The sequence below is a fragment of the Meleagris gallopavo genome, chromosome 24, assembly GCF_905368555.1.
Source record: "Meleagris gallopavo chromosome 24, MGAL_WU_HG_1.1, whole genome shotgun sequence".
Classification (NCBI taxonomy): Eukaryota; Metazoa; Chordata; class Aves; order Galliformes; family Phasianidae; genus Meleagris; species Meleagris gallopavo.
The window spans coordinates 3,355,855-3,377,479 of NC_139427.1; the positions used below are offsets into that span (position 1 = coordinate 3,355,855).

Here is a 21,625-nt window from a genome sequence, read left to right on the forward strand (position 1 = left end):
GCCCTTTGGGTCTTTTTTTACTTGGGGTTCCGTCCCTCCTTCCCCCGTTCCGGGCACCGCCTGAACCCCGGCGCCGTTCTCCCGCGGTTGGCACAAACCCTCGGGACTCAAAAACTCGGAGCCCACGGCGTCGTGACTCAGCCCGCATCGCAGCGTTGCCCACGGCTGGGCACGGAGGGGCGCCTCCCCGCGCTATCGATCGGGGTTAATGATCACAGGGACTTTACAGCTCCTCCCGGGGCTGATTGGCCTCGCGCCGTCGGACCAGCGGCCCTAAAGGCTGGCACCCGCCCCGCTCTGCTCACACGGGGTCCTGCAGCAGCCGGGCGGCATCGCAGCGCTGTCAGACCCACCATGGTGGCAGCCGTGGTGCTGGCCGGCGCCCTGCTGGGTGCTCTGCTGGCACTGGTAGGGCGGGGGGGGGTGGGGGGGAGGGGAGGGGAGGGGGGTTGGGGTGGGGTTGGGTCTGGGGTTGGGGTTGGGGTTGGGTCAGGGTCTGAGTGGTTTCCATTTGGATTTGGGTTGGGTTGGGTTTGGGGTTGGGTCGGGTCTGGGTCTGGGTTTGGGGTTGGGTTGGGGTTTGGGTGGGTTGGGTCGGGTCTGGGTCTTGGATTTGGGTTGGGTTGGGTTTGGGGTTGGGTCTGGGTTTGGGGTGGGGTTGGGTCGGTGGGGGTTGGGGTTGGGTCGGGTCTGAGTTGTTTTCGTTGGATTTGGGGTTGGGTCGGGTCTGGGTTTGGGGTTGGGTCTGGGTTTGGGGTTGGGTCTGGGTTGGGGTTGGGTCTGGGTTTTGGTGGGTTTGGGGTCGGTCTGGGTTTGGTTGGGTTGGTTTGGGGTTGGGTTGGGTCTGGTTTGGGTTGGGTCGGGTTGGGTTTGGGGTTGGGTTGGTGGGTCTGGGTCTGGGTTTGGGGTTGGGGTTGGTTCTGGGTTTGGGGTTGGGTTGGGTCTGGGTTTGGGGTTGGGTCGGGTCTGGGTTTGGGGTTGGGTCAGGTCTGGGTCTGGTTTTCCGTTTGGATTTGGGTTGGGTTGGTTCTGGTTGGGGTTGGGGTTGGGTCTGGGTTTGGGTGGGCGGGTCTGGGTTTGGGGTTGGTGGGTCTGGTTGGGTTGGGTCAGGTTGGGTCTGGTTTTCGTTTGGATTTGGGTTGGTTGGGTCTGGGGTTGGGGTTGGGGTTGGGCCTGGTTGGTCAGGACTTTGGGTTGGGTTGGTGTAGTGTGGGTTCTGGCTTTGGGTTTGGGTCTGGGTTTGGGGTTGGGTTGGTTGCTTGGTTTCCATTTGAATTTGGTCTGGGTTTGGTGTGGTTTGGGTCTGGTTTTGGGGTTGGGCCTGAGTTTGGGTCTGGATTTGGGGTTGGGGTCTGGTTTTGGGTTGGTCTGAGTTCGGTTTGGGTTGGGTCTGAGTCTGGTTTTCCGTTTGGATCTGGGTTGGGTCTGGTTCTAATGTTGGTTCTGGCTTTGGGTTTGGGTCTGAGTTTGGGGTTGGATTTGGGTCTGAGTCTGGGTGAATCTGGTGTGGTTTGGGGTCAGGATTTGGGTTTGGATTTGGGTCTGGGTCTGAATTTCAGTTTGGATTTGGGTTTACTTTGCTTTGGGTTTTGTTTGGATTCAGCTTCAGGTCTGGATTTGGGTCTGGTTCTGGTTGTAGGTTTAAGGCCTGGGTTTGGGTCTGGTTCTGGGGGGGATTTCAGTCTGGATTTGGGTCGGGGTTTGGATTTGGAGCTCAGTCTGAGTTTCGGTTTGGGGTTTGGGTTCTGAGTTTGGGTTTTGATTTGGGTACGAATCTGGATTCAGCTTCGGTTCTGGGTCTGGATTTGGGTCTGGATTGGCCTGGATTTAGGGCAGAGGTCTGGGTTTGGGTTCGGATTTGGGTTTGTGTTTGGGTCCGAGTCTGGATTTGGGTTTGGGTCTGCAGTCTGGGTCTGAGTTCTGGTTTGGATCCGGGTTTGCTTTGGGTCGGGTGTGGGTTGGGTTGGGTTTGGACTTGGGTCTGTGACTGGTTGGGTGTGGTGTGGATTTGGGTTTGGGTTGGGCCGGTTTTAGGGGTAGAGTCTGGGCTTAGGGGTGGGTTTAGGGTGGGTTTGGGTCTGGGTTTGGGTTGGTTTGAGCTGAGCCTGGTGTGGGTCTGACTTTGGATCCGGGTCAGGATTTGGGTTTGGTTCTGGTGCGGGTTGGGATCTGGGTTTAGGCCTGGGTGAGAGCTTTGGTTTGGATCTCGGTTTGGGTTTGGGTTTGGGTTTGGGTTGGGGCTGGGCTTGGGTTTAGGTTTGGGTCTGGGTCTGAGTTTGAGTTTAGATTTGGGTCGGGTTGGTTCTGGTGTTGGGGTTGGGTCTGAGTTTGGGTTTGGGTTGGGTCTGGTTTTGGGGTTTCATTGGGTCTGGCTTCCATTTGGATTGGAGTCGGGTCAGGTCTGGTTTTGGGTCTGGGTGTGAGTCTGGTGTGGTTTGGGTCTGGCTTTTGGTTTGGTTGGTTCTGGTGCTGGTTCTGGTGTTGGATCTGGCTTTGGGGTTGGATCTGAGTTTGATGTTGAGTCGGGTCTGGTTGTGAGGTCGGTTTGGATTGGGGTTGTATTGGGGTTGGATCGGGTCTGGTTTTGGGGTCGGGTCTGAGCCCGGTGGCTTTGGGTCCGGCTTTTGGTTTGGGTTGGTTCTGGTGCTGGTTCTGGTGTTGGATCTGGTGTTGGGGTTGGATCTGAGTTTGAGGTTGAGTTGGGTCTGGTTTTGGGTCGGGTTGGATTGGGGTTGGATCGGGGCTGGTTTTGAGGTTGGGTCTGAGCCCGGCATGGCTTCGGGTCCAGCTTTGGGGTTGTGTCGGTTCTGGTGCTGGTTCTGGTGTTGGATCTGGCTTTGGGGTTGGGGTTGGGTCTGGTTTTGGGGTCGGGTTGTATTGGGGTTGGATCAGGTCTGCTTTTGAGGTTGGGTTCAGTTTGAGGTTGGGTCGGGTCTGGTTTTGGGGTCGGGTCTGAGCCCGGCGTGGCTTTGGGTCCGGCTTTGGGGTTGTGTCGGTTCTGGTGCTGGTTCTGGTGTTGGATCTGGCGTTGGGGTTGGATCTGAGTTTGAGGTTGAGTCGGGTCTGGTTTTGGGGTCGGGTTGTATTGGGGTTGGATCGGGTCTGGTTTTGGGGTTGGATTGGATTGGGGTTGCATTTGGGGCTGGTTTTGGGGTTGGATCTGAGTTTGAGGTTGGATCGGGTCTGGTTTTGGGATTAGGTTGGATTGGGGTTGGATTGGTGTTGGATCGGGTCTGGTTTTGGGGTCGGGTTGTATTGGGGTTGCATTGGGGTTGGATTGGTCTGGTTTTGGGGTCGGGTCTGAGCCCGGCGTGGCTTTGGGTCCGGCTTTGGGGTTGTGTCGGTTCTGGTGCTGGTTCTGGTGTTGAATCTGGCTTTGGGGTTGGATCTGAGTTTGGGGTTGGATTGGGTCTGGTTTTGGGGTCGGGTTGGATTGGGGTTGGATTGGGTCTGGTTTTGGGGGTTGGATCTGAGTTTGGGGTTGGGTCAGGTCTGGTTTTGGGGTTTGTTTGGATTGGTGTTGGTCGGGTCTGGTTTTGGGGTCGGGTTGGATTGGGGTTGGATTGGGGTTGGATCGGGTCTGGTTTTGGGGTCGGGTTGGATTGGGGTTGGATCGGGTCTGGTTTTGGGGTCGGGTTGTATTGGGGTTGCATTGGGGTTGGATCGGGTTGGTTTGTGGGGTCGGGTCTGAGCCGGCGTGGCTTTGGGTCCAGCTTTGGGGTTGTGCTGGTTTGGTGTTGGATCTGGCGTTGGGGTTGGATCTGAGTTTGAGGTTGAGTCGGGTCTGGTTTTGGGGTCGGGTTGGATTGGGGTTGGATTGGTCTGGTTTTGGGGGTCGGGTTGGATTGGGGTTGTATTGGGGTTGGATCGGGTCTGGTTTTGGGGTCGGGTTGTATTGAGGTTGTATTGGGGTTGGATCGGGTCTGGTTTTGGGGTCGGGTCTGAGCCCGGCGTGGCTTTGGGTCCGGCTTTGGGGTTGTGTCGGTTCTGGTGCTGGTTCTGTGTTGGATCTGGCGTTGGGGTTGGATCTGAGTTTGGGGTCGGGTCTGAGCCCGGCGTGGCTTTGGGCCCGGCTGTGGTGCGGTGCCGGTTCCGGTGCCGGTTCCGGTGCCGCGCCGCCCCGGCACAGCAGCGCATCCCCTCGGCCGCCCCGCAGGCAGCCCCGCAGCTGACGCCGATCCACCGCGCCGGTTTCTGCGCCTTCTACGGCAGCTGCGGCCGCAACCCGGAGCTGAACAGCTCGCTGGTGAGCACCGACGTGCCCTGCCTGTCCAACAGCCCGGCGCGGGCCGCCTCCGCCGCCATGCTGCCGCTGCTGCGCTCCGTGTGCCCGGAGCTGGTGCGGGAGGACAACGGCACCGCCACCCTGGTTTGCTGCTCGCCGTCTCAGCTGCTCGCCCTGCAGCTCTCCGTCGCGCTGTCGGGCGCCGTCCTGTCCCGCTGCCCTTCGTGCGCCCGCAACTTCGCCAACCTGCACTGCAACAACATCTGCAGCCCGGATCAGAGCCTCTTCGTCAACGTCACCCGCGTCGTCGACGGCGGCGCGGCGGGGCGGGCGGTGGTGGAATATCAGAGCTTCTACCGGCAGAGCTACGCCGAGGCCGCCTTCGATTCGTGCGTCGGCGTGCGGCTGCCGGCCACCGGCGGCTTCGCCTTGGACACCATGTGCGGCGTCTACGGCGCCCGGCTGTGCAGCGCGCAGCGCTGGCTCGACTTCCAGGGCGACACCGGCAACGGCCTGGCGCCGCTGCGGATCCGCTTCCGGCTGCTGCCCGACGGCGCCGAGCCGGGCGACGGCATCGAGCCGCTGAGCGGCAGCCCGTGGCCGTGCCGGGAGTCGCCGGACGCCGAGCAGCAGCCGTGCAGCTGCCAGGACTGCGCCGCCTCCTGCGCGCCCGTCTCGGCGCCGCCGGGCCCGGAGCCGCCGTTCCTCCTGGGCTCCGCCGACGGCGCCTTGGTTCTCTGCGTCCTGCTCTTCGCCTTCTTCGCCCTCCTCTTCCTCACCGCCGTCGCCTGCGGCGGCGCCGACGCCGACCCGGCGCCCGCGGCCGCCGCCGAACCGGGCTGCGCCGCCCGCGTCTCCGCCGGCAGCCAGCGAGCCGCGGCCAGGGGCTTCGCGCTGTGGGGCGCGGCGGTGGCCTCGCGTCCCGTCCCGGTGCTGGCGGCGGCGGCGGCGGCGGCGGGCGGCGCTGGCGGCGGGGCTGCGCTGGCTGGAGCTCACCACCGACCCGGTGGAGCTCTGGTCGGCGCCGGACAGCCGAGCCCGCAGCGAGAAGGAGTTCTACGACCGGCACTTCGGGCCGTTCATGAGGACGTGCCAGGTGATCGTCACGGCGCGGCGGCCCGGCCCGGCCGTCCCGTACAGCTCGGCGGTTTTGGGCAGCAAGAACTTCAGCTCGGTGCTGAACGCCGAGGTGCTGCGGGCGCTGCTGGAGCTGCAGGAGGAATTGGCCGAAATGGGCGCCTGGGTGGAGGAGGAGGGCAGGGAGGTGAGGCTGAAGGACGTTTGCTACGCGCCGCTCAACCCGGCAACGCGACCAGCGCCGACTGCTGCGTCAACAGCGTGACCCAGTACTTCCAGAACAACAGAACCGGCTGGAGATGCGGGCGGAGCAGAGCGGAACCGGGCCGAGCGGAACCGCGGATTGGAGGGATCACATCATGTACTGCGTCAAGTGCGTGCCGGCGGGGGCGGGGGGCGTTGGGGGGCGGGGTGTTGGATATGGGGTGGGGGCTGTGGGGTGATGGGTTGTAGGGTTGGGGTGGGAGCTGTGGGGTGTTGGATATGGGGTGGGAGCTGTGGGGTGAGGAGTTGTAGGGTTGGCTGGAGGCTGTTGAGTGGGGGCTATGGCGTCGTGGGTTGTAGGGTTGGGGTGATGGGCATGGGGTGTTGGATATGCGGTGGGGGCTGTGGGGTGAGGAGCTGTAGGGTTGGGGTGTTGGATATGGGGTGGGGGCTGTGGGGTGATGGGTTGTAGGGTTGGGGTGGTGGGCATTGGGTGGGAGCTATGGGGTGATGAGTTGTAGGGTTGAGGGATGGTCATAGGGTGATGGGCATTGGGGTGTTGGGTGTGGGGTGGAGCTGTGGGGTGAGGAGTTGTAGGGTTGAGGGATGGCCATAGGGTGATGGGCATTGGGGTGTTGGGTGTGGGGTGGGGGTTGTGGGGTGATGGGTTGTAGGGTTGGGGTGTTGGATATGGGGTGGGGGCTGTGGGGTGAGGAGTTGTAGGGTTGGGGTGTTGGATATGGGGTGAGGGCTGTGGGGTGAGGAGCTGTAGGGTTGGGGTGTTGGATATGGGGTGGGAGCTGTGGGGTGATGGGTTGTAGGGTTGAGGGGATGGCCGTAGGGTGATGGGCATTGGGGTGTTGGGTGTGGGGTGGGGGCTGTGGGGTGAGGAGTTGTAGGGTTGGGGTGGTGGGCATTGGGTGATGGGGGAGGGGAGTGGGGTGTAGGGTTGGGGTGGTGGGCGTGGGGTGTTGGATATGGGGTGGGAGCTGTGGGGTGAGGAGTTGTAGGGTTGGCTGGAGGCTGTTGAGTGGGGGCTATAGGGTCGTGGGTTGTAGGGTTGGGGTGATGGGCATGGGGTGTTGGATATGGGGTGGGGGCTGTGGGGTGAGGAGCTGTAGGGTTGGGGTGTTGGATATGGGGTGGGAGCTGTGGAGTGATGGGTTGTAGGGTTGGGGTGGTGGGCATTGGGGGGTGGGGGTGGGGGCTGGGGTGTGGGGTGGGGGTGGTGGGCGTGGGGTGGGGGCTGTGGGGTGAGGAGCTGTAGGGTTGGGGTGGTGGGCATGGGGTGTTGGATATGGGGTGGGGGCTGTGGGGTGATGGGGTGTAGGGTTGGGTTGATGGTCATTGAGTGGCGGCTGTGGGGTGATGGGTTGTAGGGTTGAGGGGATGGTCATAGGGTGATGGGCATTGGGGTGTTGGGTGTGGGGTGGGGGCTGTGGGGTGATGGGTTGTAGGGTTGGGATGGTGGGCATTGGGGTGTTGGATATGGGGTGAGGGCTGTGGGGTGATGGGTTGTAGGGTTGGGGTGTTGGATATGGGGTGGGAGCTGTGGGGTGATGGGTTGTAGGGTTGGGGTGTTGGATATGGGGTGGGGGCTGTGGGGTGAGGAGCTGTAGGGTTGAGGGGACGGTCATAGGGTGATGGGCATTGGGGTGTTGGGTGTGGGGTGGGGGCTGTGGGGTGAGGAGTTGTAGGGTTGGGTTGATGGTCATTGAGTGGCGGCTGTGGGGTGATGGGTTGTAGGGTTGGGGTGTTGGATATGGGGTGGGGGCTGTGGGGTGATGGGTTGTAGGGTTGGGGTTGTGGGCATTGGGGGGTGGGAGTGGGGGCTGGGGTGTGGGGTGGGGGTGGTGGGCGTGGGGTGGGGGTGTGGGGTGAGGAGTTGTAGGGTTGGGGTGGTGGGCATTGAGCGATGGGGGTGGGGAATGGGGTGTAGGGTTGGGGTGATGGGCGTGGGGTGTTGGATATGGGGTGGGGGCTGTGGGGTGAGGAGTTGTAGGGTTGGGTGGGGGCTGTTGAGTGGGGGCTATGGGGTGGTGGGTTGTAGGGTTGGGCTGGTGGTCTGTGGGGTGTTGGATATGGGGTGGGGGCTGTGGGGTGATGGGTTGCAGGGTTGGGGTGTTGGATATGGGGTGGGAGCTGTGGGGTAATGGGTTGTAGGGTTGGGGTGTTTGATATGGGGTGGGGGCTGTGGGGTGATGGGTTGTAGGGTTGGGGTGGGAGCTGTGGGGTGTTGGGTATGGGGTGAGAGCTGTGGGGTGATAGGTTGTAGGGTTGGGGTGGTGGGCATTGAGTGATGGGGGTGGGGAGTGGGGTGTAGGGTTGGGGTGGTGGGCATTGGGTGGGGGCTGTGGGGTGATGGGGTGTAGGGTTGAGGGATGGTCATTGAGTGGGAGCTATGGGGTGAGGAGTTGTAGGGTTGGGGTGTTGGATATGGGGTGGGGGCTGTGGGGTGAGGAGTTGTAGGGTTGGGTGGGGGCTGTTGAGTGGGGGCTATGGGGTCGTGGGTTGTAGGGTTGGGCTGGTGATCGTGGGGTGTTGGTTTTGGGTGGGGGCTGTGGGGTGATGGGTTGTAGGGTTGGGGTGGGAGCTGTGGGGTGTTGGGTGTGGGGTGGGGCTGTGGGGTGAGGAGTTGTAGGGTTGGGATGGTGCCCATCAAGTGTGGATATGGGGTGGGAGTTATGGGGTGAGGAGTTGTAGGGCTGGGGTGGTGGCCATGGGATGTTGGGTGTGGGTGGGATCTATGGGGCACCGCATTGTGGGGTTGGGGTGTTGAGGTGGGGTGCTGGCTGTGGGGTCACCGCTCGGTGACTCAGGGGGCGCAGACTGTGGGGTGGGGACGGTGCCCAAGGACACGGTGTGGGGCTGTGTGGGCTGTGTGGGGCTGTGTGGGGCTGTGTGGGGCTGTGTGGGGCTGTGGGGACACCGTGGGCCCCACATCGCTCAGCCGGCCCCACAACTGCCCCCAAAGCTCCCCGCTCTCTTTTATGGACATCACGGGGCTGGAGATGAGCTGCATGGCCGCCTATGGGGCGCCCGTCTTCCCCTATATCGCCTTCGGGGGTTACCCAGGTCAGTGGGGCTGTGGGGTGGGGGTGCAATGGGGGTCCTGTGGGGTCATGGAGCGCTGTGGGGTGATGTGGGGTGCTGTAGGGTTCTATATAGGGTGAGGGGATGCCTTGGGATTCCATTGGGGTCGTGGGGGGTGCCATGGGATTTCGGTGGGGTGATGTGGGGTGTGGTGCGGTTGTGGGGCGCTATGGGGCTCTATGGGGTGCTATGGGGTGCTATGGAGAACTATGGGGCACTGTGGAAACTTGTGGGGCCCTATGTAACCTTATGGGGCACTGTGGAACGCTATGGAACCCTATGGGGGGCGCTATGGAACACTTGGCCCACTATGGGGCCCTATGGAGCACTACAGAACCTATGGGGCGCTATGGGGTGCTATGGAACCTATGGGGCCCAATGGGGCACTATGGAGCCCTATGGGGCCCAATGGGGCGCTGTGGAACCCTATGGGGCGCTGTGGGGCGCTGTGGAACCCCTATGGGGCGCTGTGGAACCCTATGGGGCACTGTGGGGTGCTGTGGAACCCTGTGGGGCACTATCGGGTGCTGTGGAACCCTGTGGGGCACTGTGGGGTGCTGTGGTGCACTGTGGGGTGCTGTGGGGCGCTGTGGAACCCTGTGGGGCACTATGGGGCACTGTGGGGCGCTGTGGAACCCTGTGGGGCCCTGTGGGGTGCTGTGGGGTGCTGTGGGGCGCTATGGGGCACTGTGGGGTGCTGTGGGGCACTGTGGAAACCTGTGGGGCCCTGTGGGGCTCTGTGAAACCCTGTGGGGTGCTACGGGGCGCTGTGGAACCCTGTGGAACCCTGTGGGGCACTGTGGAGTGCTGTGGGGCGCTGTGGAACCCTATGGGGCACTGTGGGGCGCTGTGGAACCCTGTGGGGCGCTATGGGGCACTGTGGAACTCTGTGGGGCGCTGTGGGGCGCTGTGGAACCCTGTGGGGCGCTATGGGGCGCTGTGGACCCTATGGGGCGCTATGGGGCGCTATGGGGCGCTGTGGAACGCTATGGGGCGCTATGGGGCGTGGAGCCTTGTGGGGCGCTGTGGAACCCTGTGGGGCGCTATGGGGCTCAGTGGAACCCTATGGGGCACTGTGGGGCCCTGTGGAACCCTGTGGGGCGCTATGGGGCGCTGTGGGGCACTGTGGGGCGCTGTGGAACCCTATGGGGCGCTATGGGGCGCTGTGGGGCGCAGGCTCGGAGTACACGGAGGCGGCGGCGCTGATCCTCACCTACTCCCTGAACAACTTCCCCGCGGGCGACGCGCGGCGGCGCTGGGTGCTGAGCTGGGAGCAGCGCTTCCTGCAGGTCGTGCGGGAATTCCAGAGCGCCCACCGCCACAACCTGTCCGTGTCCTTCATGGCTGAGGTACGGCGGGGGGCACCCGGGGGTGGGTGGGCGCTGGGCTGCACCCTTGGGTGCCGGGGACTCAATTGGGGTGGGGGGTGTTGGGTTCCTTCGGGTGCTGGGGGCCCTTTTGGGTTGGGGGGTGCTGGGCTGCACCCTTGGGTGCCGGGGACTCACTTGGGGTGGGGATGTTGGGTTCCTTCGGGTGCTGGGGTCCCTATGGGGTGGGTGGGCGCTGGGCTGCACCCTTGGGTGCCAAGGCCCCTGTGGGTTGGGTGGGCGTTGGGTTTCTTTGAGTGCTGGGGTCCCTTTGAGTTGGAGGAGTTGGGGGTGCACCCTTGGGTGCCAGGGATCCCCGTGGGTGGGTGCACACTTGGGTGCACCTTTGGGTGCCAGGGACTCACTTGGGGTGGGTGGGCATTGGGTTTCTTTGGGTGCTGGGGGTCCCCATTGGGTTGAAGGGCGTGGGGGTGCACCTTTGGGTGCTGGGGTCCCTATGGGGTGGGTGGGCACTGGGTTCTCCTTGGGTGGGCGCTGGGCTGCACCTTTGGGTGCCAGGGACTCACTTGGGGTGGGTGGGCATTGGGTTCCTTTAGGTGCTGAGGGTCCCCATTGAGTTGGAGGGCACTGGGGAGAACCCTTGGGTGCCAGGGTCCCTATGGGGTGGGTGGGAGGGCACCCATGGGTGCTGGAGGTCCCTTTAGATTGGGGGGCATGGAGGTGCACCCATGGGTGCCAGGGACTCCGTGGGTTGGGTGGGCATCGGGTTCCTTCGGGCACTGGGGGTCCCTATGGGTTGGAGGGCACTGGGGTGCACCCTTGGGTGCCAGGCTCCCTATGGGGTGGGTGCACGCTGGCGTTCACCGATGGGTTCCAAGACCCCCTTGGGTTGGGTGGGCATCGGGTTCCTTTGGGTGCTGGGGATCCCTTTGGTTGGAGGGCATGGGGCTGCACCCTTGGACATGGGGTCCCTATGGGGTGGGCGGGGGACCCATGGGTGCTGGGGATCCTTATGGGTGGGTGGGTTCTGGGATCTCCTTGGGAGGGCGCTGGGCTGCACCCTTGGGTCCCGGGGTTCCCTATGGGTTGGAGGACATGGGGCTGCACCCTTGGACACGGGGTCCCTATGGGGTTGGTGGGGGGCACCCATGGGTGCTGGAGGCCCCTTTAAGTTGGAGGACACGGAGGTGCACCCACGGGTGCCAGGGACCCCTTGGGTTGGGTGGGCATCGGGTTCCTTTGGTTGCTGGGGTCCCTTTGCGTTGGAGGGCGTTGGGCCGCAACCTTGAGCACTGGGTCCCTACGGGGTGGGTGGTGGCACCCATGGGTGCCGCCGGGCCCCCTGAGCTCTGCCCACCCCTCCCAGCGCTCCCTGGAGGACGAGCTGAGCCGCACCACGGCGGAGGACCTGCCGGTGTTCACCGTCAGCTACCTGCTGGTCTTCCTCTACGTGGCGCTGGCGCTGGGGGAGCCCACGGCGTGGCGGAGGGTGTGGGTACGGATGGGGGGGGGTGGGGGGTGGGGGGGGTTATGGGGTGTGGGGGGTTGTGGGGGGTGTGGGGGGTGTGGGGATGTGGGGGGTTATGGGGTGTGGGGGGTTGTGGGGGTGTGATGGGGTGGGGGGTTGTGGGGTGTGGGGGTGTGGGGGGTGTGGGGTGGAGAGTTATGGGGTGTGGGGGGTTGTGGGGTGTGGGGGGGTGTGGGGTGTGAGGGGTTGTGGGGTGTGGGGGGTTGTGGAGGGTGTGGGGGGGTGTGGGGGATGTGGGGGGGTTTGGGGTGTGGGGGGGTGGGGTGGGGAGTGTGGGGAGTGTGGGGGTAGAGGGGGGGTGTGGGAATGTGGGGGGTGGGGAGTGTGGGGGATGGAGGGTTATGGGGTGTGGGGGGTTGTAGGGTGTGGGGTGTGGGGGGTTGTGGGGGCTTGTGGGGTGTGGGGGGTTGTGGGGTGTGGGGGGTTATGGGGTGTGGGGGGTGTGGGGTTGGTGTCTCTGTGCTCGTGGCTGTGGGGCGCGTAGCTGTAGGTTCATGGTTATGGGGTTGGTGGCCATGGGGCTGTGGGGCGCTATGGGACACTGTGGGGTGGTGTGGGGCACTGTGGGGTGGTTGTGGGGCACTATGGGTCACTGTTGGTCGCTTTGGGGCGCTGTGGGGCGCTGTGGGTCACTTGGTCGCTATGGGGCGCTGTGGGGCGGTGTGGGTCACTGTTGGTCGCTGGGGGGGGCTGTGGGGCGTGTGGGTCACTGTTGGTCGCTAGGGGGCGCTGTGGGGCGGTGTGGGTCACTGTTGGTCGCTAGGGGGCGCCGTGGGGCGCTGTGGGTCACTGTTGGTCGCTAGGGGGCGCCGTGGGGCGCTGTGGGTCACTGTTGGTCGCTAGGGGGCGCGTGGGCGCTGTGGGTCACTGTTGGTCGCTAGGGGGCGCCGTGGGGCGGTGTGGGTCACTGTTGGTCGCTAGGGGGCGCTGTGGGGCGGTGTGGGGTCATGTTGGTCGCTAGGGGGCCGTGGGGCGCTGTGGGTCACTGTTGGTCGCTAGGGGCGCTGTGGGGCGCTGTGGGTCAGTGTTGGTCGCTAGGGGGCGTGTGGGTCAGTGTTGGTCGCTAGGGGGCGCTGTGGGGCGGTGTGGGTCACTGTTGGTCGCTAGGGGGCGCCGTGGGGCGGTGTGGGTCAGTGTTGGTCGCTAGGGGTGCCGTGGGGCGGTGTGGGTCAGTGTTGGTCGCTAGGGGGCGCTGTGGGTCAGTGTTGGTCGCTAGGGGGCGCTGTGGGGCGCTGTGGGTCAGTGTTGGTCGCTAGGGGGCGCCGTGGGGCGGCGCTGAGCCCCGCTGTCCCTCAGGTGGACTCGAAGGTGACGCTGGCGCTGGGCGGCATCGCGGTGGTGCTGGGCGCTGTGATGGCCGCCATGGGGCTCCTGGCGCTGCTGGGGCTGCCGTCGTCCCTCATCATCCTGGAGGTGGTGCCTTTCCTCGTGCTGGCGGTGGGTGCCGACAACATCTTCATCTTCGTGCAGGAGTACCAGGTGGGGGCACCCATGGGTGCTGGCGGGCGTAAGGGGGGGGGGGGGCATTGGGGTGCGCCGTTGGGTGCCGTGGGGGGGCGCCACGGGTGGGTGGGCATTGGGTGCCTTTGGGTGCTGGGGGTTCCTATGGGTTGGAGGGCGTTGGGGTGCACCCTTGGGTGCCAGGGACCCATAGGTTGGGTGGGACATAGGGTTTCTTTGGGTGCCTTGGGTCCCCATGGGTGGGTGGGCACCAGGGTGCACCGTTGGGTGCCAGGGTCCCTATGGGGTGGGTGGGCATTGAGTACCTTTGGGCACTGGGGTCCCTTTGGGTTGGAGAGCGTTGAGGTGCACCCATGGGTGCCAGGGACCCCCTTGGGTTGGGTGGGCACTGGGTACCCTTGGGTGCTGGGGTCCCTTTGGACTGGAGGGAGTTGGGGTGCACCCTTGGGTGCCAAGACCCGCTTGGGTTGGGTGGGCTTTGGGTACCTTTGGGTGCCAGGGTCCCTATGGGGTGGGTGGGCATTGGCATGCACCCTTGGGTGCCAGGCACCCTTGGAGTGGATGGGCACTGAGGTGAACCCCTGGATGCAGGGTCCCCTTGTGGTGGGTGGGCATTGGGTTCCTTCGGGTGCTGAGGGTCCCTATGGTGTGTGTGGGGGCACCCATGGGTGCTGGGGGTCCGCATGGGTGGGAGGGCACCGGGGTGCACCATGGGTGCCAGGGACTCAGCTGGGGGGGTGGGCACTGGGATGCACCCTTTGGTGCCTGAGACTCACTTGGAGTGGGTGAGCATTGGGTACCCTTGGGTGCTGGGGTCCCTTTGGGTTGGAGGGCGCTGGGGTGCACCCATGGGTGCCAGGGACCCATAGGTTGGGTGGGCATTGGGTACCCTTGGGTGCTGGGTCCCCATAGGTGGGTGGGCACCGGGGTGCACCCTTGGGTGCCGGGGACCCTGTGGGTTGGGTGAGCATTGAGTACCTTTGGGTGCTGGGGGTCTTTATGGGATGGGTGGGCACTGGGGTGCACCTTTGGGTGCTGTGTCTCTTCCAGATTTGGCGCTCCAATGGGATACAGGGCTGTGGAGTGCACCCTTGGGTGCCAAGGTGTCCTTGGCTTGGGCGGGCATTGGGTTCCTTCGGGTGCTGCGGGTCCCCACGGGTGGGTGGGCACTCGGATCTCCTTGGGACGGCACTGGGGTGCACCCTTGGGCACTGGGGGGTCTTTTGGGATTGGTGGGCTCCGGGGCGCACCCTTGGGTGCCAGGGTCCTGTCAGTGTGAGCGGGCGCTGGGATCCACACTTGGCCATAGGGGGGAACCCTCGGGCTCTGGGGTCAGGTCGGACTTCGGAGCCCTTTGGGTGCTGGGATCCCACGGGGTCCTTCGCCCTTCGGGGCACCCTTGGGTGCCGGCACCCCACGACCCCCCCCTTGCCCAGCAGCAGTCGGAGCGGGCGGTGGGTGAGACGCGGGAGCAGCACATCGGGCGCGTGCTGGGCCAGGTGGCACCCAGTATGATGGTGTGCAGCCTCTCCGAGGTCATCTGCTTCTGCCTGGGTGAGTGGGGGGCACCGTGGGTGCCCCTGTGGGTGCTCAGTGGGTGTCCCGATGGGTGCTCAATGGGTGTCACTGTGGGTGTCCCAACAGGTGCCACAATGGCTGTCCAGTGGGTGTCCCCATGGGTGTCCCGATGGGTGTCCCAATGGGTGCTCAATGGATGTCCCATTGGGTGTCCCGATGGCTGTCCCGATGGGTGCTCAGTGGGTGCCCCGATGGGTGCTCAATGGGTGTCCCAATGGGTGCTCAGTGGGTGTCCTGATGGGTGCTCAATCGGTGTCACTGTGGGTGTCCCAACAGGTGCCACAATGGCTGTCCAGTGGGTGTCCTGATGGGTGTCCCGATGGGTGTCTCAATGGGTGTCCCGATGGGTGTCCCAGTGGGTGTCCCGATGGGTGTCCCAGTGGGTGTCCCGATGGGTGTCCCGATGGGTGTCCCAGTGGGTGTCCCGATGGGTGCTCAATGGGTGTCACTGTGGGTGTCCCAACAGGTGCCACAATGGCTGTCCAGTGGGTGTCCTGATGGGTGTCCCGATGGGTGCTCAATGGGTGTCCCGATGGGTGTCCCAGTGGGTGTCCCGATGGGTGCTCAATGGGTGTCCCGATGGGTGTCCCAGTGGGTGTCCCGATGGGTGCTCAATGGGTGTCACTGTGGGTGTCCCGATGGGTGTCACCGTGGGTGCCCCGATGGCTGTCCAGTGGGTGTTACAGCGGGTGTCGTGATGGGTGCTCAGTGGGTGTTGCAGTGGGTGTCACGATGGGTGCCCCAACGGGTGCTCAATGGATGTCCCAATGGGTGTCACGATGGGTGTCCCAATGGGTTCTCAGTGTGGTGTCACAGTTGGTGTCACGATAGGTGTCTCAGTGGGTGCTCAATGGGTGCCCAATGGGTGTCCAGTGGGTGTTGCAGCGGGTGTCACGATGGGTGCCCCAATGGGTGTCCCAATGGGTGCTCAATGGGTGTCCCGATGGGTGTCACCGTGGGTGCCCCAATGGCTGTCCAGTGGGTGTTACAGCGGGTGTCGTGATGGGTGCTCAGTGGGTGCTTAGTGGGTGTCACAGTTGGTGTCACGATAGGTGTCTCAGTGGGTGCTCAATGGGTGCCCAATGGGTGTCCAGTGGGTGTTGCAGTGGGTGTTGCGATGGGTGCCCCAACGGGTGCTCAATGGGTGTCCCGATGGGTGCTCAATGGGTGCCCCAGTGGCTGTCCAGTGGGTGTTACAGCGGGTGTTGCGATGGGTGCTCCAATGGGTGCTCAGTGGGTGTCACGATAGGTGTCTCAGTGGGTGCTCAGTGGGTGCCCAATAGGTGTCCAGTGGGTGTTGCAGTGGGTGTCACGATGGGTGCCCCAACAGGTGCTCAGTGGGTGTCCCAATGGGTGTCACCGTGGGTGCCCCAATGGGTGCTCAATGGGTGTCATGCTGGGTGTCCCAATGGCTGTCCCGATGGGTGTCCCAGCAGGTCCCACTATGGGTGTCACGATGGGTGTCTCACTGGGTGTCCAATGGGTGTCATGATGGGCGTCACTGTGGGTGCCCCAATGGCTGTCCAGTAGGTGTCATGATGGGTGCTCAATGGGTGCCCCAGTGGGTGTCACGATGGATTTCTGATGGGTGTCCTACTGGGTGCCCTAATGAGTGCCCAATGGGTGTCGTGTTGGGTGCCCCAATGGGTGTCGTGTTGGGTGCCCAATGGGTGTCGTGTTGGGTGCCCCAATGGGTGCTCAAAGGGTGCCACAGTGGGTGCCCCAAAGGGTGTCCTGAAAAGTGTCCCAAATGGGTGCACTGATGGGTGCCCCAAGGGATTTGTCTAATGGGTGTCACCATGGGTGCTCAATGGGTGTGCCCGATGTGTGTCCCACATGGGCGCCCTATGGGTGCTGCTGATGCGCACCCTATGGGTTCTCAATAGGCGCCCTGTGGGTGCTGATGATGGGCACCCTATAGGTGCTCAGTGGGTGCCCTGTGGGTGCTGAGGGGCGCCCTATGGGTGCTGAGGGGTGCCCTATGGGTGCTGCTGATGCACACTCTATGGGTGCTCAGTGGGCGCCCTATGGGTTCTCAGTGGGCGCCCTGTGGGTGCTGATGATGGGCGCCCTATGGGTGCTCAGTCGGTGCCCTATGGGTGCTCAGTGGGCGCCCTATGGGTTCTCAGTGGGTGCCCTATGGGTGCTGAGGGGCGCCCTATGGGTTCTCAATGGGCGCCCTGTGGGTGCTGAGGGGTGCCCTATGGGTTCTCAGTGGGCACCCTGTGGGTGCTGAGGGGCGCCCTATGGGTGCTCAGTCGGTGCCCTATGGGTGCTGAGGGGCGCCCTATGGGTGCTGCTGATGCACACTCTATGGGTGCTCAGTGGGCGCCCTATGGGTTCTCAGTGGGCGCCCTGTGGGTGCTGATGATGGGTGCCGTATGGGTGCTCAGTGGGTGCCCTATGGGTGCTGAGGGGCGCCCTATGGGTGCTGCTGATGCACACTCTATGGGTGCTCAGTGGGCGCCCTATGGGTTCTCAATGGGTGCCCTGTGGGTGCTGAGGGGCGCCCTATGGGTTCTCGGTGGGCGCCCTGTGGGTCCTGATGATGGGCGCCCTATGGGTTCTCAATGGGCGCCCTGTGGGTGCTGAGGGGCGCCCTATGGGTTCTCAATGGGCGCCCTGTGGGTGCTGATGATGGGCGCCCTATGGGTTCTCAATGGGTGCCCTGTGGGTGCTGAGGGGCGCCCTATGGGTTCTCAGTGGGCGCCCTGTGGGTGCTGAGGGGCGCCCTATGGGTGCTGTGGGTGCAGGCTCGCTCTCCTCCATGCCCGCTGTCCGTACCTTCGCCCTCACGGCCGCCGTCTCCATCGCCTTCGATTTCCTGCTGCAGATGACGGCGTTCGTCGCCCTGCTGGCCCTCGACGTCCGGCGGCAGGAGGTATGGGGTGGGGGTGTGTGTGGGGCGAGGAGTGTGGGGCGGGGGTGCGTGTGGGGCGGGGGTGCTTGTGGGGCGGGGGTGCGTGTGGGGCGGGGGTGCGTGTGGGGTGGGGGTGCGTGTGGGGCGAGGTGTCTGTGGGGCGGGGTGTCTGTGGGGTGTGGATGCCTGTGGGGTGGGGGTGGCTGTGGGCTGCAGGTGGCTGTGGGGTGGGAGTGTCTGTGGGGCGGGGGTGCCTGTGGGGTGGGGGTGTCTGTGGGGCGGGGTGCTTGTGGGGCGGGGGTGCTTGTGGGGCGGGGGTGCCTGTGGGGTGGGGGTGTCTGTGGGGCGGGGTGTCTGTGGGGTGGGATGCCTGTGGGGTAGGGGTGGCTGTGGGGTGCAGGTGGCTGTGGGGTGGGAGTGTCTGTGGGGTGCCCAGGGTGGTGATGGGGTGCCCAGAATAGGATGTAGGGTGCTCAGTATGGGGCCCAGTGTGGCTGTGGGGCAGTGTGGGCTATGGGGCAGTGTGGCTGTGGGGCACCCAGTGTGGCTGTGGGGCACCCAGTGTGGGCTATGGGGCACCCAGTGTTGCTGTGGGGCAGTGTGGCTGTGGGCACCCAGTGTGGGGTGGCTGTGGGGCACCCAGTGTGGGCTATGGGGCACCCAGTGGGGCGGGGCACCCAGTGTGGGGTGGGGCACCCAGTGTGGCTGTGGGCACCCAGTGTGGGATGTGGGGCACCAGTGTGGGCTATGGGGGTGTGGGCTATGGGGCACCCAGTGTGGGATGTGGGGCACCCAGTGTGGGGTGGGGAAGTGTGTGCGGGGCCCAGTGTGGGCTATGGGGCACCCAGTGTATGCTGTGGGGCACCCAGTGTGGGATGCCCAGCATGTGGCATGGGGCACCCAGTGTGGCTGTGGGCACCCAGTGTTGCTGTGGGGCACCCAGTGTGGCTGTGGGCACCCAGTGTTGCTGTGGGGCACCCAGTGTGGCTGTGGGCACCCAGTGTGGCTGCGGGGCACCCAGTGTGGGATGTGGGGCACCCAGTGTGGCTGCGGGGCACCCAGTGTGGCTGTGGGCACCCATTTGGGCTGTGGGCACCCAGTGTGGCTATGGGGCACCCAGTGTGGCTGCGGGGCACCCAGTGTGGCTGTGGGCACCCAGTGTTGCTGTGGGCGCCCATTTGTGATCCGAGGCGCCCCGCGTTGCTGTTGACGCCCGGCGCTCAGTCCGCCCCCCCGCCCCCCGCAGGCCGGCCGTTTCGATCTGTGCTGCTGCTGCGGCGCGGCGCCGCGGGGCCGTTCGGGGCCGGGGCTGCGGCTGCTGCGTCCCTTCATGAGCCGCTTCTACGTGCCGGCGCTGCTGCACCGCTGGGTGCGGCCTGTGGTGGTGAGTGGGGGGGGAATGGGGGGAATGGGGGGTATGGGAATGGGGTGGGAATGGGGTGGGTATGGGGTGGGAATGGGAATGGGGTGGGAATGGGGTGGGAATGGGGGTGGGTATGGGAATGGGGTGGGAATGGGAATGGGGTGGGAATGGGGTGGGAATGGGAATGGGGTGGGTATGGGAATGGGGTGGGAATGGGGTGGGAATGGGAATGGGGTGGGAATGGGAATGGGGTGGGAATGGGGTGGGAATGGGAATGGGGTGGGAATGGGGTGGGAATGGGGTGGGTATGGGAATGGGGTGGGAATGGGAATGGGGTGGGAATGGGGTGGGAATGGGAATGGGGTGGGTATGGGAATGGGGTGGGAATGGGGTGGGAATGGGAATGGGGGTGGGAATGGGAATGGGGTGGGAATGGGGTGGGAATGGGAATGGGGTGGGAATGGGGTGGGAATGGGGTGGGTATGGGGTGGGAATGGGAATGGGGTGGGAATGGGGTGGGAATGGGAATGGGGTGGGAATGGGAATGGGGTGGGAATGGGGTGGAATGGGAATGGGGTGGGAATGGGATGGGTGGGAATGGGGTGGGATGGAATGGGGTGGGTATGGGAATGGGGTGGGAATGGGTGTGGGAATGGGAATGGGGTGGGTATGGGAATGGGGGTGGGAATGGGGTGGGAATGGGAATGGGGTGGGAATGGGTGGTGGGAATGGGGATGGGGTTGGGAATGGGGTGGGAATGGGAATGGGGTGGGTTGGGATGGGTATGGGGTGGGATGGAATGGGGTGGGAATGGGAATGGGGTGGGTATGGGTGGTGGGAATGGGATGGGGGGTGGGAATGGGGTGGGAATGGGTGGGGTATGGGTGGGTTGGGAATGGGGTGGGTATGGGGTGGGTATGGGAATGGGGTGGGTATGGGGTGGGAATGGAATGGGGGGTATGGGAATGGGGTGGGAATGGAATGGGTGGGAATGGGGAATGGGGATGGGAATGGGGTGGGATGGGAATGGGGTTTGGGAATGGGGGGAATGGGTGGTGGGTATGGAATGGGGTGGGAATGGGGTGGGAATGGGAATGGGGTGGGGTACTGGGAATGGGGTGGGAATGGGGTGGGAATGGGAATGGGGTGGGAATGGGGTGGGAATGGGAATGGGGTGGGAATGGGGTGGAATGGGAATGGGTGGGTATGGATGGGTATGGGGTGGGAATGGGTATGGGGTGGGAATGGGAATGGGGTGGGTATGGGGGGGAATGGGAATGGGGTGGGAATGGGGTGGGAATGGGAATGGGGTGAGTATGGGGTGGGAAAGGGGTGGGTATGGGGTGGGTATGGGAATGGGGTGGGTATGGGGTGGGAATGAGAATAGGGTGAGTATGGGGAGGGAATAGGGTGGGTATGGGATGGGTATGGGGTGGGTATGGGGTGGGAATGGGGTGGGAATGGGAATGGGGCGGGAATGGGAATGGGGTGGGAATGGGGTGGGTATGGGAATGGGGTGGGTATTGGGCATGGGGTATAGAGTGGGTATGGGGTGGGTGTGGGGTGGGTATGGGGTGCATGTAGGGGATGGGGTGGGTATGGGAATGGGGTTGGAATGGGGTGTGGGTGGGTATGGGGTGGGTTTGGGGTATGGAGTGGGAATGGGAATAGGGTGAGTATGGAGTGGGTGTGGGTATGGGGTGGGAATGGGGTGGGTGTGGGTATGGGGTGGGAATGGCCATGGGGTGTATGCTTGTGGGGTGTGTGGCTATGGGGTGCACGGCTATGGGTTGCACAGCTATGGGGTGTACGGGCACGTAGCTGTGGGGTTTTTGGTTATGGGGTTGGTGGCTATGGGTTCTGTGGCCCCAGGGCACGTGGCCTCATGGTTGTGGGGTTTGTAGCTATGGGGTTTGTAGCTGTGCGGTTTGTAGCTATGGGGTTTGTAGCTATGGGGTTAATGGCTGTGGGGTTCACGGCTATGGGATCCTGGCTATGGGATCATGGCTATTGAGTTTGTTTCTATGGGATCACAGCTGTGAGGTCACGGCTGTGGGGTCACGGCTGTAGGATCACGGCTATGGGGCCACGGCTATGGGGTCACGGCTGTAGGATCACGGCTATGGGGTCACAGCTATGGGGTCACGGCTATGGGGCCACGGCTGTAGGATCACGGCTATGGGGTCTCGGCTATGGAATCACAGCTATAGGGTCACGGCTATGGGGCCACGGCTGTAGGATCACGGCTGTAGAATCACAGCTATAGGGTCACGGCTATGGGGCCACGGCTGTAGGATCACGGCTGTAGAATCACAGCTATGGGGTCACGGCTGTGGGGTCACGGCTATGGGGTCACGGCTATGGGGTCACGGCTGTAGGATCACGGCTGTAGGATCACGGCTATGGGGTCACGGCTATGGGGTCTCAGCTATGGGGTCTCAGCTATGGGGTCACGGCTGTAGGATCACGGCTATGGGGTCTCAGCTATGGGGTCTCAGCTATGGGGTCACGGCTGTAGGATCACGGCTATGGGGTCTCGGCTGTGGGGTCACGGCTGTAGGATCACGGCTATGGGGTCTCAGCTATGGGGTCTCAGCTATGGGATCACGGCTGTAGGATCACGGCTATGGGGTCCCGGCTATGGGGTCCCGGCTATGGGGTCTCGGCTGTAGGATCACGGCTATGGGGTCACGGCTGTAGGATCATGGCTATGGGGTCTCGGCTATGGGGTCACGGCTGTAGGATCACGGCTATGGGGTCACGGCTATGGGGTCACGGCTATGGGGTCACGGCTGTAGGATCATGGCTATGGGGTCACGGCTGTAGGATCACGGCTATGGGGTCCCGGCTATGGGGTCTTGGCTGTAGGATCACGGCTATGGGGTCATGGTTATGGGGTCTCGGCTGT

The 21,625-nt window shown here is 63.9% G+C and overlaps 1 protein-coding gene across 1 annotated transcript in view; it reads left to right on the forward strand.

Moving 5' to 3' along the window:
* The first annotated feature begins 45 nt into the window (after positions 1–45).
* The window catches only part of NPC1L1 (NPC1 like intracellular cholesterol transporter 1), a 36,064-nt gene continuing 14,484 nt past the window's right edge, over positions 46–21,625 (forward strand). Inside the window, 12 exon segments of the mRNA XM_085242682.1 lie at positions 46–408; positions 4,157–5,182; positions 5,184–5,526; positions 5,529–5,591; positions 5,594–5,675; positions 8,481–8,581; positions 9,776–9,948; positions 11,294–11,422; positions 12,752–12,934; positions 14,356–14,470; positions 17,248–17,375; positions 18,601–18,738. Coding sequence (XP_085098808.1) covers positions 355–408; positions 4,157–5,182; positions 5,184–5,526; positions 5,529–5,591; positions 5,594–5,675; positions 8,481–8,581; positions 9,776–9,948; positions 11,294–11,422; positions 12,752–12,934; positions 14,356–14,470; positions 17,248–17,375; positions 18,601–18,738 — 2,535 coding nt within the window. The 5' untranslated portion in view covers positions 46–354.